This window comes from Sorex araneus, chromosome 3 (assembly GCF_027595985.1).
Source record: "Sorex araneus isolate mSorAra2 chromosome 3, mSorAra2.pri, whole genome shotgun sequence".
NCBI lineage: Eukaryota > Metazoa > Chordata > Mammalia > Eulipotyphla > Soricidae > Sorex > Sorex araneus.
In genome coordinates this window covers 125,934,740-125,949,193 of record NC_073304.1, presented here as the reverse complement: position 1 = coordinate 125,949,193, position 14,454 = coordinate 125,934,740, and the positions used below count along the sequence as shown (strand labels likewise).

Here is a 14,454-nt window from a genome sequence, read left to right as displayed (position 1 = left end):
CTATGAGACAAAGGGGATAAGCACAAGGGTTAAGACACTTGTATCTTGCCAGGTTCTAATCCTGGCACCACACTTAGCACCCTAAATGTTAGCATGAGTAAGCCCTGAGCTCTACCATGTGTGGTCTCAAACCACAATAACAACTGTCACTGCCATCCCATTTGCTTGAGCGGGCACCAGTAACATCTCTATTTTTAGACTTGTTGTTACTGTTTTTGGCATATTGAATATGCCATGGGTAGCTTGCCAGGCTCTGCCGTGCAGGCAGGATACTCTCGGTGGCTTGCCGGGCTCTCTGCGAGGGGCAGAGGAATCGAACCCAGGTCAGCTGCGTGCAAGGCAAATGCCCTACCGCTATGCTATCACTCCAGCCCCAACTACAATAACAACAATAATAATAATATGCCAAGCATACAGCTCAGCTGCATACAGGGCTCACTCAAATCCTAAGGGGAAAAGTTGGGCCACTAAGTTTCCTTGAAAGTGACACCGTCTTTCTCTAAGTCCCTTGATCTTTTCCAGCAAAGCTGCTTCCCCACTGAGCCCATTCTCTGGCCCCTTATTAGGGCGAAGGGGCAGCTCCACACGCCTGGGACTTGCTTTGCTCTCAAGCCCATCAGGGTTCGATAGCCAGAGCCCCATCTGGTTCCCCCTGAGCACCCCCGGGAGTAACTCCTGAGTGCAGAAGCGGTTAGCCCTGAGCATCACCACGTGTGACCCCAAAACCAAAGACAGGAAGAAAGGAAATAAAGAACAGGTGGGTATTCTCTAACCTCAGAGAGGATCAGACAGGAGCAAAGGCACCGCATGCCCGGTGATTCTGGGGCACAGTCCCGCGGCTTTAGGGAGCTCCCCAGCCCCTGCGCCACCCAAAGCGCTGGGTTTGACCGACCCGACGGCTGTTCTCTCCGCAGACGCGGGGCCATGAGGTGGCTGCTGCTGCTGCTGCTGCAGCTGCAGTTACTGCAGCTGCTGCGGGGTGGGGCCGAGCGCCCCCAGGAGAAGGTCCCGATCTTCTGGCTCACGCAGCAAGCCCCCTCGGAGGAGACCGAGCCCGGCAACGCCACGACGTCGCCCTGCGAAGGGCTGCCCGCCGCGGGCGTGGCGGCCTGGACGCTCGCGAACCGCAGCCTGGAGCGCCTGCCGCGTTGCCTGCCGCGCGAGCTGCATACCCTCGACGCCAGCCACAACCTGCTGCGCACCCTGGGCGCCGCGGACCTCGGCCACCTGCCGCAGCTGCGGGTGCTGTCGCTGCGCCACAACCGCGTGGAGGCGCTTAGCTGGGGCCCCGGCGAGCCCGCGGCGCTGCACACGCTGGACCTCGCCGACAACCGCCTGGTCGAGCTGCCGTCGTGCGCCGGCCCCGCGGCCCGCAGCGGCCTCCGCGCGCTGTCGCTCGCCGGCAACCCGCTGCGGGCGCTGCGGCCCGGGGCCTTCTCCTGCTTCCCCGCGCTGCGCCGGCTCAACCTCTCCTCCACCGCCCTGGGCCCGGGCGCGCGCGGGGACCTCCCCGACGGCGCCTTCACCGCGGCGGGCGGCGCGGCCCTGGCGGCGCTCGAGGTCCTGGATCTCAGCGGCACGTCCCTGGAGCAGAGTGAGTGCCGGGCGCCCCCGGGGGGTGCAGAGCCGGGCTGGGCGGGCGCTCCCCGAGCTGGGCCTGGAACTGCGTCCAGTCCTGGTAGGGCTTCACGGCGCGGCTCCGCAGTAACTGCATCTGGATCGCCCGCCCGAAGCAAACCTGGAGCAATCGCTTGGGCCCCGGAGGTGGAAACTGCTGTTATCTGCATTGCGCCCAGGAACGCGGTCAGGCACGGAGGGGGACGGACGCGCTCGTGATTCCTCCAAACCCGAGGCCACAGAGTTTCTAGACTCTTTCTAGGTCCAGAACCCACACTCTGGGCACTCAGGAGTGACCCGTGTCCGTGCTGAGGGACCATATGCAATGCCTGGGTCAGCCAAGCGGGTAAAGTGCTTGTCTTGCACGCTGCTGACTCGGGTTCAGTGCTCGGCACCCTAGGTGGTTCCCAAAGCACCTCCAGGAGTGACTCCTGAGTACAGAGCCGGGAGTAAGCCCCGAGCATTGCCAGGTGTTCCTCCCAAACCCCATAAAAACAAGCCAGAACCCCCACTCTGTTCTGCTCCTTCTCATCAGGAAGACTAAACGTTTATGGAGGGGCTGGAGGGATGGGGAGAGTGGAGACATTTCTTGGGGATCATCTAACATTTAACTTGCAGTTAACATGAGCAACTGATGCGCAGAGGTGAATGCGCTGGTTTTCCCACTGGGTTAGTTAAAATTGCTTCTGTGAATGCCCATCACTCAAACAGGACGCAGGAGGCGCCTGGAAATCCAGTTCTGCTGAACTCCTGCTCCGATCCCCAAGGCTGGTTTTGTTTTGTTTTATTATTTTATTTATTTTGATCTATAGGGGCCAACCTGGCATTGCTCAGGGACTACTCCCACTCCCAACTCGGTTGCTCTTGGTGGTGCTTCGGGGACTCTCTGTGGTGCCAGGGAACAAATCTGGGTCAACTGCATGCAAGGCAATGTGCTGCCAGGGATTAAATCCCGACTCCTGCGTGTAAGGAATGCTTTGTGGGCACTCAATCCTTCCTTCAAAATATCTCTCCAGCCCTGGACATTATTATTATTATTATATTATTACAATAATATAATATATAATATAATAATATAATGTATATTAATAATAATTATTATTAGGGGGTTTGAGGTCACACCCAGAAGTGCTCAGTGCTCCAGACTCTGTGCTCATGAGTGACCCGTGTCTGTGCTGCGGGACCATATGCAATGCTGGGGTCGGCCAAGTGCAAAGCAAGTGCCTTTCCCCCTATAATGTCTCTCCAGCTCTGATTTTATTTTTCCAAAATACTTTATGTGTCTATAATGACCCATTCCTACAGTAAGAGGGGGGAGGAAAGGGAATTTTTTCCATCTATTAAATTAAGCTATTATTCCAGTCCAGTCCAAGTGATAGCACAGAGGGTAGGGTGTTTGCCTTGCACGCAGCTGACCCGGGTTTGATTCCCCATCCCTCTCAGAGAGCCCGGCAAGCTACTGAGAGTATCCCACCTGCATGGCAGAGCCTGGCAAGCTACCCATGGCATATTCGATATGCCAAAAACAGTAACAACAAGTCTCACAATGGAGACATTACTGGTGCCTGCTCGAGCAAATGGATGAACAACAGGACGGCAGTGCTACAGTGCATTAAATTCAGCACAAAATTTGGTCCTAGATCCACTCCAGGTTCCTCTTCTCCTCTTTACTTACCTTCCTCAAAAATCCCCACTCGCTCCGCTGAGCACTAAGCCAGGAGGGGTTCTTGAGTACCACCCGATGCGGCCCCCAGGACCCCAAAGTCCCCATTCCCAGTCACCATCACAGTGAAGTTCACTGTATTTCTGTGTGAAATTTAACAGTCAGCAGGTAGGGGCAGAGTCCTGGGACCAAGTCCTTCCTCTGTCCCTTCCCAGCTGGTGACCTTAGGCTGATCATTGTACACTCAGGCCATCTAGCCCTGGGTCTGTTGGAACTAGGAGGATGAACTGCTTCTCCTTCCGGCTGAACTGACCCCTGCATCTGAGATTCCTCACATTGCCCCACTGTGTGTGGGATCAGCACTGACCCTTTCACATCTCCTGTCACTCTTGTGTTTGCTAAGTGCCACACTGGCCTCCTGGATTGATTAGTCATCCCTCGGTCTTGTCCCCTCTGTATTTCAGTTCGGTCCGGGTGGATCCGAGACCTGCCGAAGCTCACGTCTCTCTACCTAAGGAAGATGCCCAGACTGAGGAGCCTGGAGGGGGACATTTTCCAGATGACCCCCAACCTGCTGCAGCTGGATTGCCAAGACTCACCGGCACTTTCTTTGGTGCACACACACATCTTTCAGGATACCCCTCAGCTCCAACTTCTTCAGTTCCAGAAGTAAGTGTTTCTGAGACTCAGTCATACCATCAGTTTCATCCATTAGTGATTTAACAAACAAACTTATCTGCCCATGGCTCAGATCCTCTGTGGAGGTTGGTTCTCCCTCATCTGTTGCAGGGGGGCTGGGGGACGGGGGGACCCACTGGTCCATCCATAGTAATAGGCAACTCAGTCTAGTCTAGACTAATATTAAGACTTCAGACTTGGGGGCTGGAGCAATAGTACCACAGGTAAGGCATTTGCCTTGCACACGGCCAACCCAGGTTCAATTCCCAGCATCCCATATGGCCCCCCGAGCACTGCCAGGAGTAATTCCTGAGTGCAGAGCCAGGAGTAACCCCTGTGCATTGCTGGGTGTGACCCAAAAAGAAAAAAATATTTCAGACTTGGGACCAAAGAGATAGAAGGGAAGCTAGGTTGCTTGCCTTGCATGCATTTGACCCGGATTTGATCCCTGGAACTACATATGGTCCCCTGAGCACCTCCAGAAATGATCCCTGAGCACAGAGCCAGAAGCAAACCCTGAGCACAACCAGATGTGGCCTAAAAACATACTCAGCACTCTCCTGTTTATCAAATTTCTGTTATACTCAGGCTAAAAATTTTGCAGCAGGAAGAGAAGATGAGGCCATCAGGGTTTTCTATATTTCTGGGTCTACCTGCTTGCCTATAGGTTTATGCAAATCAGCTTTTTTCAGGGATTGAGTGGGTTGGAGGGTAGAAAGTTCAACTTTCAGTAGTGGTCGAGGTTGGTGCCTTGCGGCCCAGTGCTGTCCAAAGTGTCCCTGTATCTCTTCTCCCTGAAGCAGCTTTGTCCCTGAACTCTCTCAGTAAAACAGCATCTTGGGCCACCTCTGCTCTCAGGGAACAGATTCCTTTGCCCCACAATCACTGCCAGTAGGGAACTTCTCTCCTTTATTTTACTTTATTTAATATTTATTGAATCACCATGAGATACACACAGGCAGGTTGGCCCTCAAACGAACAAACAAAAAAGAGTGTGGTTGGTCAGCCAGGAGAGAATGGTGACCTGGAGCCCAAGAGGAAAGAGATGTAGGGAAGGAAGAAGTGGCTGAACAAGCTCAAGGTCACTGGGAGATCTGCTCAGCTAGGGACCGAGGGGGACCAGAGGCTCTGGCCAGAATGTGCAGTGGGAGCGACACTTTTTTCTTTATTATTATTTTAATTGTATCACCATGAATTACAGAGTCACAAAGTTATTCATTATTAAGTTTCAGTGTACAGTGTTCTAACAACAATCCCTTCACCAGAGTCCACTTCCCTCCACCAATGTCACCTGTTCCATCCCTCAACCCCACCCCTCTCCACTGCCCCCAAACTACCTTTGTGGCCAGCCTTTTTCCCTTCCCACATTGTCCCTTCTCTAACTTATCACCCCCAGCCTTGGTCGCAAGCTTCCTGCTGAAGACCAGTTCTCCTTCCTACTGAAGTCCAGCTCTTCTTCATTTCTAGCCTTTGGGGATTGGATATTCCCCTACTAAGTTTATTTCTATCTCGAATATGAGCGAGATCACTCTGCATCTGACTCATTTCACTCAACATAATACTCTCCAGGTCCGTCCATGTATCCGCAAATTGTATGACCTCGTCTTTTCTTATAGCCCAGTGGTATTCCACTGAGTAGAGGGTGACATTCTTGATCCAGAGAGTGGGAGAAATAGTGATTTAGGTGTTGACAATGTTGAAGTTTGACTCTTGGGTCTCTGGGGCCAATTCAACTCCTTATTCCCAAGAGTTCTGATGCCAGCGCTGGCCTTTTCACCCCGCCTCTCGTTCGCCTTTCAAATGGCCAACCCGAGTTCGATTCCTCTGCTCCTCTCGGAGAGCCTAGCAAGGTACCGAGAGTATCTCGCCCGCGAGGCAGAGCCTGGCAAACTACCCGTGCATATTGGATATGCTAAAAACAAGTAACAATAGGTCTCACAATGAGAGACGTTACTGGTGCCTGCTCGAACAAATCGATGAGCAATGGGATGACAGTGACAGTGACAGGTTAATTTAAGTAAATGTTCGATTTAATTGATTTTCTGTGTATTTCAGCTGCAACTTGAGTTCCTTCCCTCCGTGGACTCTGCATTCTTCCCAGGTCCTGTCCGTCCATCTCTTTGGCAACCCTCTCATTTGCAGCTGTGAGCTATCCTGGCTCCTTATGGATGAGAAGAGCACCATTTTAAGCAGGTAACATGTTGGCAAAGGGGAGAGCTGGGGAATGAGAGTCAGACCTTTGGAGCTGAAACTCTGATGGCTCATGACTTGCTTGTAGCAGGTTGGCAGTATTGGGCATGGTGGTTGTTTGGCCCTAGTTACGGAAGATCATTCCAACTAGCTGGACAGGATGGAGAGAAAAGAGAACTTCTGCTCACATCCCATTGGCCAGAAGTCAATCATCAGGTCACGCCCATTGCAAGGGAAGCTGGGAAATGTGGTCTAAGTGTGCGTCCAGTAGAAAAAGAAATGAGGCTTGTTTAACTGCTGGCTTGTCTTTGCCAGCACGGTGCCATCTGTGCCTCATCTATTAGATGTGTAGGTTGCGACCCAAAAAGGGAATTTTCCTAGATCCATGTAGCTGCTGGATAGAGAAGGATCTGTCTTCTAAAATTAGGCTCTTGGCTAGGGGCTGTATGTCAGCTGCTATACTGTACTTGCTATGCATGCTTAAAGCCCATTGTCCCAATGGGAAAAAAAAACACTTTTTTTCTGCGTTTTGGGTCACACCCAGTGATGCTCAGGGGCTACTCCTGGCTCTGCACTCAGGAATTACTCCTGGTGGTGCTTGGGGAACCATACGGGATACTGGGGATCGAACCCAGGTCAGCCTCATGCAAGGCAAATGCCCTACCTGCTATGCTATCGCTCCAGCCCCGACAGTGAAAATATTTAAAAATTAAACCATGGCTTTTACTCTCTAGGCCCCATAAAGTCCCCACAACAGAGACTGGTTTATAGAGTTCTCACGGACAGCAGGAAAAGAATTCCAAGGAGGATTTCCCATTGACTGTTGAATATATAAGCTGGAGTTCTAACGTTTTGGAGAAGGGGTTTGGGGTGGGGGGCGGTGAGGGGGAGGCTGGGCCACACCTATTGTGAATCCTGCTAAACTGGTCCTACAAATCTATCAGGGCTGATCACAGAAAATGAGATAAACACACACACACACAAGGACTGTCCAAGCTTTAGGGTCACCTGAGTCAAGATCAATGATCTCATGGACAGGCCATTGAGTCAATGCTATATTGATTGCTTCAGTTGACAGAGACAGTAAGGAGAGTAAACACATCAACATACAGTAAGTACTGGAAGAGCAGAGCCTGGGGTGTTCACATAGGTGATCAGCAGGTGCTGGGATCTGTACCAAAACATCAGTACAGCCTGACCTGCAATTAAGGACCCAACCTTTTTTTTGGAAAAATGTCCTTATATTAAGAAATTAACCTCTTCGGGGCTGGAGCAATAGCACAGCGGGTAGGGCATTTGCCTTGCATGCGGCTGACCCGGGTTCGAATCCCAGCATCCCATATGGTCCCCTGAGCACCACCAGGAGTAATTCCTGAGTGAAGAGCCAGGAGTAACCCCTGTGCATCACCGGGTGTGACCCAAAAAACAAAACAAAAAAAATTAACCTCTTCTCGGGAGAATGTTAGAACACATGGTGTAAAGTTTCTGAGCAACGCCAGAGATAACTGTCATGCACCCGCTGTTAGGGCTTGCACCCTGTGTCACTAAATATGTGCATGTATTGTTACTTCCCCGTTTTGCCTACTTCCTCATGTAATTAATTTTTAAAAAACCAGCTTGAGAGAAATAAAGAGCTTTTGCTTGCTTGCTTGATCATAGCCTTGCTTCCATTCTTCTTTCTCTCTCTTTCTGCCACTTGCGCACCCTCTCCCGGTTACCCACGTTGACTAGTCCTGCGGGCCGGGACAAGCAGGCACCCCTAAAGTATAAAAGATGGTTTCCTGTTCTATTTTTTTGCCCATGTTACTCATTACATCTTAAAGACTTTAAACAGTTTTATTCTACTATTTGCAGCCACCAGATATTTGTCATCTGTTCTTTCCTGTTGGGCTGGAGTGGTAGCACAGAGGGTAGGGCATTTGCCTTGCAATGCGGCCAACCTGGGTTCGATTCCTTCATCCCTCTTGGAGAGCCCGGCAAGCTACCAAGAGTATCCTGCCCACAGCAGAGCCTGGCAAGCTACCGGTGGTGTATTCGATATGCCAAAAACAGTAACAGGTCTCACAATGGAGATGTTACTGGTGCCCCCTCAAGCAAATGGATGAACAATGGGACGACAGTGGGATAGTGCGACAGTGCTCTTTCCTGCTCTTCCAGTCTGTCCTGGGTGCACACTTGAGAACCCTTTGTATTTGAAGACCTAAGTTGTTTTATCCAAGAGAATATTCCAACTTTAGGGATTTGTTGTTGTTAGGGAGGTGATTTCCCATAAATCCTGTGTTGCTCAGGAGCTATTCCTGGCTCTGTGCTTAGGAATGACCTCCTGGCAGGACTCAGGGACCATATGTAGTGGGGGAAGAAGAAGACAGAACTCGGTAGATCACATGCAAGGCAAGTGCCTTCTCTCCTGTACTATCTGTCTGGCTTATCTGTGCAGTGGGGCTCTTTCTGCCCCCCCCCCAAGTCTGCTCCTCTTCACATTGGTTCCAAAGAGAAGCAACCAGTCTCTGGGTTAGGAGTGCAAGCCTTTTAATGCTGCTATTTCTAATAGCATTACTGCTAATAGTACCTTTTTTCCCCCTCATCCTTAAATAAAATGGAGCTAAGTAATGTGGATTAAGGTTGTTGAAATTGGGCTGAAGAGAGAGAATAGGGGTTAAGGTGATTGTCTTGCGTGTAGCTGACTACAGTTAAGTCCCCAAGCATTGTTGCTGAGGGGTCACTGCTAGCCAGGAGTGACCCCTGAGCTCAGAACCAGGAGGAAGTCCTTGGTACCACCTGGATGTGGCCCCCAAAGCAAAAGCAAACTAGCAAAAAGTCTTAGTACTTAACATGAGGACAGCTCAAATCTACAAAATTAGAATCACAGGGGCAGAAATGATTCCCAGGGGCTTGCTTCTGCATTTCCCCTAAAGCTTATGTAAAGTGTGTATAGCTACCCCCACCATCCAGGTAAGATACTTTTCAAAAAATGTTGTTGATGCAATGAAGGGTTAGCAACAGTTTCTAGCACATGGCAAACCCTCAAAGCTCTTGTTCGAGCTCTTAACCAGTTCTCCCAGCCCTGAACCAACAGGGCCCAGTGGCTGGGAGAACTCCTCTTAGAAAAAGGACTTTTCCTCCCAGTGCCCTGGGCCGTGGTGTCTCAGCCAGGGGGGTTCTCTTTCTGAGCTGCCCCATTCTTCTCAGCCCAGTGGGGATGATGAGGGCAGCCGGAAGTGGGTTCTGTTTTATTTACTTGTTTGGGGGCTGCACCCACTGCTACTCCTGGTGGTCTCTTCCTGACTGCTCAGGAGCGGCCCCTGGCGGTACTCGGAGGACTATGCGTTGCGGGGGAGCTAACCCGGGTGGAGGACAGCGCCTGACATCCCGAGGATGGGTACGAACTGCACAGGTAGTGGCTCTTGTGGTTCCAGGCGGGGGTGCTGACAGGCTTGACAAAGACAGGAAGGTCTGCACTGAGCACTCAGGCCCCAGCACAGAAGCAGAAGATGCCAAATTCCCTTCTAACGCGTTGGCTTTGCCTCCAGGCCTGCAGACACGGTGTGCGTCCCGGCTGCTGGCGTGAACTCGGCGGGAACCTTCTCAGCCCCTCTTGCGCTCTCGCAGCTGCCCGGGGTGTGCCATGCGGAGCAGAGCACCACCGCGCGCGATGCTAGCCTCCCCTCGGCGGGCAGCTCCACGCACGCACCAGCTACCCGCATCCCCTCCACCCCGCCGGGCCCAACCCGACAGAATGTCATCAAGGCCCCCTCCGTCGCGGCGGATGCCCACGCGGATGCCAGCCAGCTGGCTGCCGGCTCCCCAACCCCCTGGACCGCGGATCCCAGCACCCCCCACCTCTTTCTCGGGGCCGCGGTGACAGAGCGCCGGGAACTCGCGACCCAGCCCGGACCAAACTTCTCCGCTGCCACCGGGCCCACGGCCGGTAAACGGCCGAAAGCCGGGAGCCCCCGAAGGACGCGGCTCGGGGTCCTGCTGCTGGACGAAGACTCCGGTGAGGTGGGGGAGGGGACGGCGGCGGAGGTGCGGGGCCCCGCGCGGATCGTGGCCTGCGACTACCAGCCCTGCAAGCACCTGCAGACCCCGTGCGCCGAGCTGCAGAAGCGCTCGCGGTGCCGGTGCCCGGGGCTCAGCGGGGAGGACGCCCTGCCCGAGCCTCCCAGGCTGCGGGGAGTCTCGGAGATCCGCGACACGTCGGCGCTGCTCAGCTGGTGCGCCCCCAACTCGGTGGTGCGCACGTACGAGGTCCGCCTGTACCGCGACGGCGGGAACCAGTCGTGGGTGGTGAAGGGCATCTACGCCACGGCGCGGCAGCACCCCCTGTACGGGCTGGCGCCGGGCACCGCGTACCGCGTGTGCGTGCTGGCGGCCAACCGCGCGGGCCGGAGCGAGCTGCGGGCGGCGGGCGCGAGCGGGTCCTGCGGCACCTTCCGCACCCAGCCCAGCTGGGCGCTGCTCCTGGCCGGCCTGGCCGCCGCCGCCGGCCTGCTGCTGCTCAGCACCCTGCTGCTGGCCGTGTGCCTCTGCACGCGGGCCCGCGCGCCCCGCCCGCGCCGCGGCGACACGCACCTGGTGGCCTACAAGAACCCCGCCTTCGACTACCCGCTCAGGCTCCAGGCCTCGAATTAGCCCCGGTTCCCCGGCCCCCAGCGGACCCGCAATATTGGGATGTTGCACAGAAGAAAACAGACGGTCTGAGACGGCCGCGTCAGCTCTGCAGGGTCTGGGCCAACGGTGGAATCTACAAGCTGCGGGGCGCACGCCCCAGGACCTTGCAGCGCTGAGCGTCTCATTCGAAGGACGACCTTCTCTTCCTTAAGTGTCCAAGTCTGTTCCCCGAAAGGACCTGTCTACACCAGCCCACTCCCATTGCTGCTGGGCATTTGTGTTTTGACTTTTTTTTTTTTTGAAGCTCCGTGAGAGATTTCCTGCATGCATGCATCATTCCAGCACCGCACCCACCACCAGTGTCTGCTTCTCCTCACCTGTGTCCTAAGGACCCCTCTTAGTCACCACCCCCAGATAAACATAACCAAAAATATTCTGTCCAGAAATGGGGAAAAGAGATGAATAGATTTTAAGTGGATAGATGGCTGATGGGTGTATGGGGTGAAAAAAACGCTCTTTGTCACTTATCAGGGAAAATGCATATCAAAACAATCAGATATCACCTCACACCTGTGAGACATCAAAAAGAATAAAGGCAAAAGTTTGGTGTGAATGTGGGGTAAAGGAACTTTCATCCGCTAATGAGGATGTTCACAAGTTCAACCTCTGTGGCAAACAATAAGGACATTTCAAATGACTAAGAATTCAGCTTCTGTATCACTGTCTCACTGTCATCCTGTTGCTCATCGATTTTGCTGGAGCGGGCACCAGTAACGTTTCCATTGTGAGACTTACGCCACGGGTAGCTTGCCCGGCTCTGCCGTGAGGGTGAGATACTCTCAGTAGCTTCTTGGCTCTCCAAGAGGGATGGAGGAATTGAACCCGAGCAGGCACCAGTAACATTTCCATTGTGAGGCTTGTTACTGTTTTTGGCATATCGAATACGCCATGGGTAGCTTGTCAGGCTCTGCCCTGCGGGCGAGATACTCTCAGTAGCTTGCCTGGCTCTCCAAGAGGGGTAGAGGAATTGAACCCGGATCGGCTGCGTGCAAGGCAAATGCCTTACCCTCTGTGCTATCGCTCCAGTTCAGCTTCTGTATGACCCAGCAATTCCATGTCCGTGTCTTGTTCTTTTTGGCCTTTTCAGCAGTCACTACCCTACTCCCCCCATCCAGGACAATTATGTTGGAAGCAGGGATACAGAACACAGAAATCTCATGGTCCAACTGCTGCCACTTTGATTGGAAAGGACATCCTCAAGCCATTTCAAGGAAGCTCCTCCTGGTCAAGCTCCAGTTAAAGACAGTGATTATTCGAGAATTGGCTCAGGTGGATTCTTAATCCGAGACCTGGGGTGAGAGAGCAGAACTACGATGTTTCTTGAAGGCTTCAAGTTTATTAATTCCATTTCAGGATATGGGAGGAAATATGCTTCTAGTTTTAGACTTTTTACTGTAACCTGTGAATATCTGTGAGACATACAAAAAGGCTATTTTTTAAAAAACTGGGGGACAGGGGTGGGCACATCATATACTGCTCAGGGGACCATACTGCCTGGGGATCAAATGCAGGTCTTCTGTGTACAAACCATGTGCTCAGATGCAGTCTGTTGAACTATCTCTCTGACTCAATTTTTTTTTTTTTTGGCTTTTTGGACCATACCCCGCAATACTTATAGCAATTACTCCTGGCTCTGCACCCAGGAATTTTGTGGTGCTCGGCGGACCATATGGGATGCTGGGGATCAAACCCACATGGGCTCTTTGCAAGGCAAATGCCCTATCTGCTGTGCTACCACTCTAGCCCCACATTTATTAAATTTTAGGTTTAATTCACATCTGGCTCTGCACTCAGGAACTGATTCTGGCATGCTTTGGGGACAATTTGGGAAGGTGGGATTGAACCTGGGTCACTTGCATGCCAACCGCCTTATCTGATATACTATTGCTCCAGTTCCCATAGTAATTATTTATAAGTGAAGTTTGGAAAAAGCACCCCTAGATTCCAAGATAAAAAGCTAGAGAACAGTGGGTAAAGCACTTGTTTTGCATGCAGTGAACCAGGGTTCAATTCCTGCACTGCCTAAGGTCCCCTGAGCATCACCATTAGTGATCCCTAAGTACAGTGCCAGGAGTAAGCCTGGAACAGAGCCAGGTGTAGTTTAAAAGAAAAAGAAAAAATTAAAAAAAAATAAAGAAAAACTAAACCCAATGTGGATGTTTTCTCACTTAGTTAACCAAGAGGGTCAGAATAGGTGTAAAAGGTATCTACCAGCTAATTAAAATTGTAGGGCCAGGGGCTGAAGAGATTAATACAGAGGGTAAGGCACTTTGCTAGTGTGCAACAAGGGTTCAATCCACTTCACCACAGTTTCCAGAGCACTTCTAGGCACTGCACCCTGAGCAGTCAGGTGTGGCTCAAAAACAAACACAATAAAAATGAATGAAAAAGGCCTCAGGGTGTGGCTCAATGTTTCAATCCTGGGTACAATTCCAAGCACAACGCCAGCATCTGTCCAGCATCTCAGGGCAAACCTAATACCACTACAACAACAAAATTGCAAACTAAGTAAGACTAATTTATATAGAAATAACCAGAGGTGTGGTAATTAAATGTCTTTTTGCTGCTACACTGAAAGCAGCACGTTGAATTTCGTGCCAAGTCTGTATATATGAATATTACGCCCATGCTGAATTTAAATGTTTTGTAAACTAGCAGAATTTGCTTTAGAATATTCAAAACCTTAGACTTACATCATTTTTCTAAGAGTTGAAGTGGAAAAAGTATCAATAGTACCAGATTAAGACTTGAATACTAATGCCTCTTGGTCCAGGCCATCCATGTCAATCCAAATAGCACTAAACCATAAGCTGACCCAAGACACGATTCTAATTTTCCCCACAAATACTTTCTCCCCTTTAGAAGCATTTCTAGGGGGTGGAGGGAAGAAGTCAGGGAGAGAAAACAAGTGTTAGAACATATGCCTAGTAAGTGCAAGGCTGAATTTGAATACCATTATCTTTAGCTCTACAATGCTCTATACCTGATGGCTCCTGAATATCAAAGGCCCAGGGAGTGGCAAGATCTGCCAGGAGAGGCCCTGGACACCCCCCAGCATAGTGTGACCCCTATAAAAATTCTGTGTATTTGGGGCTGGAGCAATAGCACAGCGGGTAGGGCGTTTGCCTTGCATGCGGCCAACCCAGGTTCGATTCCCAGCATCCCATATGGTCCCCTGAGCACTGCCAGGAGCAATTCCTGAGTGCACAGCCAGGAGTAACCCCTGTGCATTGCTGGCTGTGACCCAAAAGGCAAAAAAAAAAAAAATCTGTGTATTCATGCTTTGCCAGTGCTGATATTCACTGTACCATATGTGAGTATCACTGTTCCAATTCCATGCTCACATGAGGCCTCCTAAGTCCTGAGACTACATGGAAGGTTCCAGTCTCCACCCCTCTATTTCCTCACCACTTCCCACGGCAGTGACCCTGGCACCAGACATCAGTATGTTCCAAGTTCTGGCAGACCCGCAGGCTCCAGGTCACTCTGATGAAAGGGTGCAATTTTCAAGAGGCCTGAGTTTTGCTTCTGACCTACCTTTGTATTTCATCTCTGGAGGTCTCCCAAGCAGTGCTCAGGGAGCCCTGGGGTCACTCCTGGCGATCCCTGGCCAGCTGAGCTGGTGATTTGGGCCT

At 51.8% G+C, this 14,454-nt stretch overlaps 1 protein-coding gene across 1 annotated transcript; it reads left to right on the top strand.

Moving 5' to 3' along the window:
* The first annotated feature begins 807 nt into the window (after nucleotides 1–807).
* On the top strand, nucleotides 808–10,811 carry LRRN4 (leucine rich repeat neuronal 4). The gene is made up of 4 exons (XM_004610980.2): nucleotides 808–1,594; nucleotides 3,745–3,949; nucleotides 6,014–6,151; nucleotides 9,679–10,811. The coding sequence occupies exons 1-4, from the start codon at nucleotides 808–810 to the stop codon at nucleotides 10,778–10,780; spliced, it is 2,232 nt and encodes a 743-aa protein (XP_004611037.2). The 3' UTR covers nucleotides 10,781–10,811.
* The last annotated feature ends 3,643 nt before the right edge of the window (nucleotides 10,812–14,454 follow it).

Bases quoted from the DNA above. Each gene is read 5' to 3' on its own strand.
- LRRN4 (XM_004610980.2), top strand. From the start codon at position 808: ATGCCCGGTGATTCTGGGGCACAGTCCCGCGGCTTTAGGGAGCTCCCC. The intron at 1,595-3,744 runs GTGAGTGCCGGG...TCTGTATTTCAG, and splicing joins CGGCACGTCCCTGGAGCAGA to TTCGGTCCGGGTGGATCCGA. The intron at 6,152-9,678 runs GTAACATGTTGG...CTTTGCCTCCAG, and splicing joins AAGAGCACCATTTTAAGCAG to GCCTGCAGACACGGTGTGCG.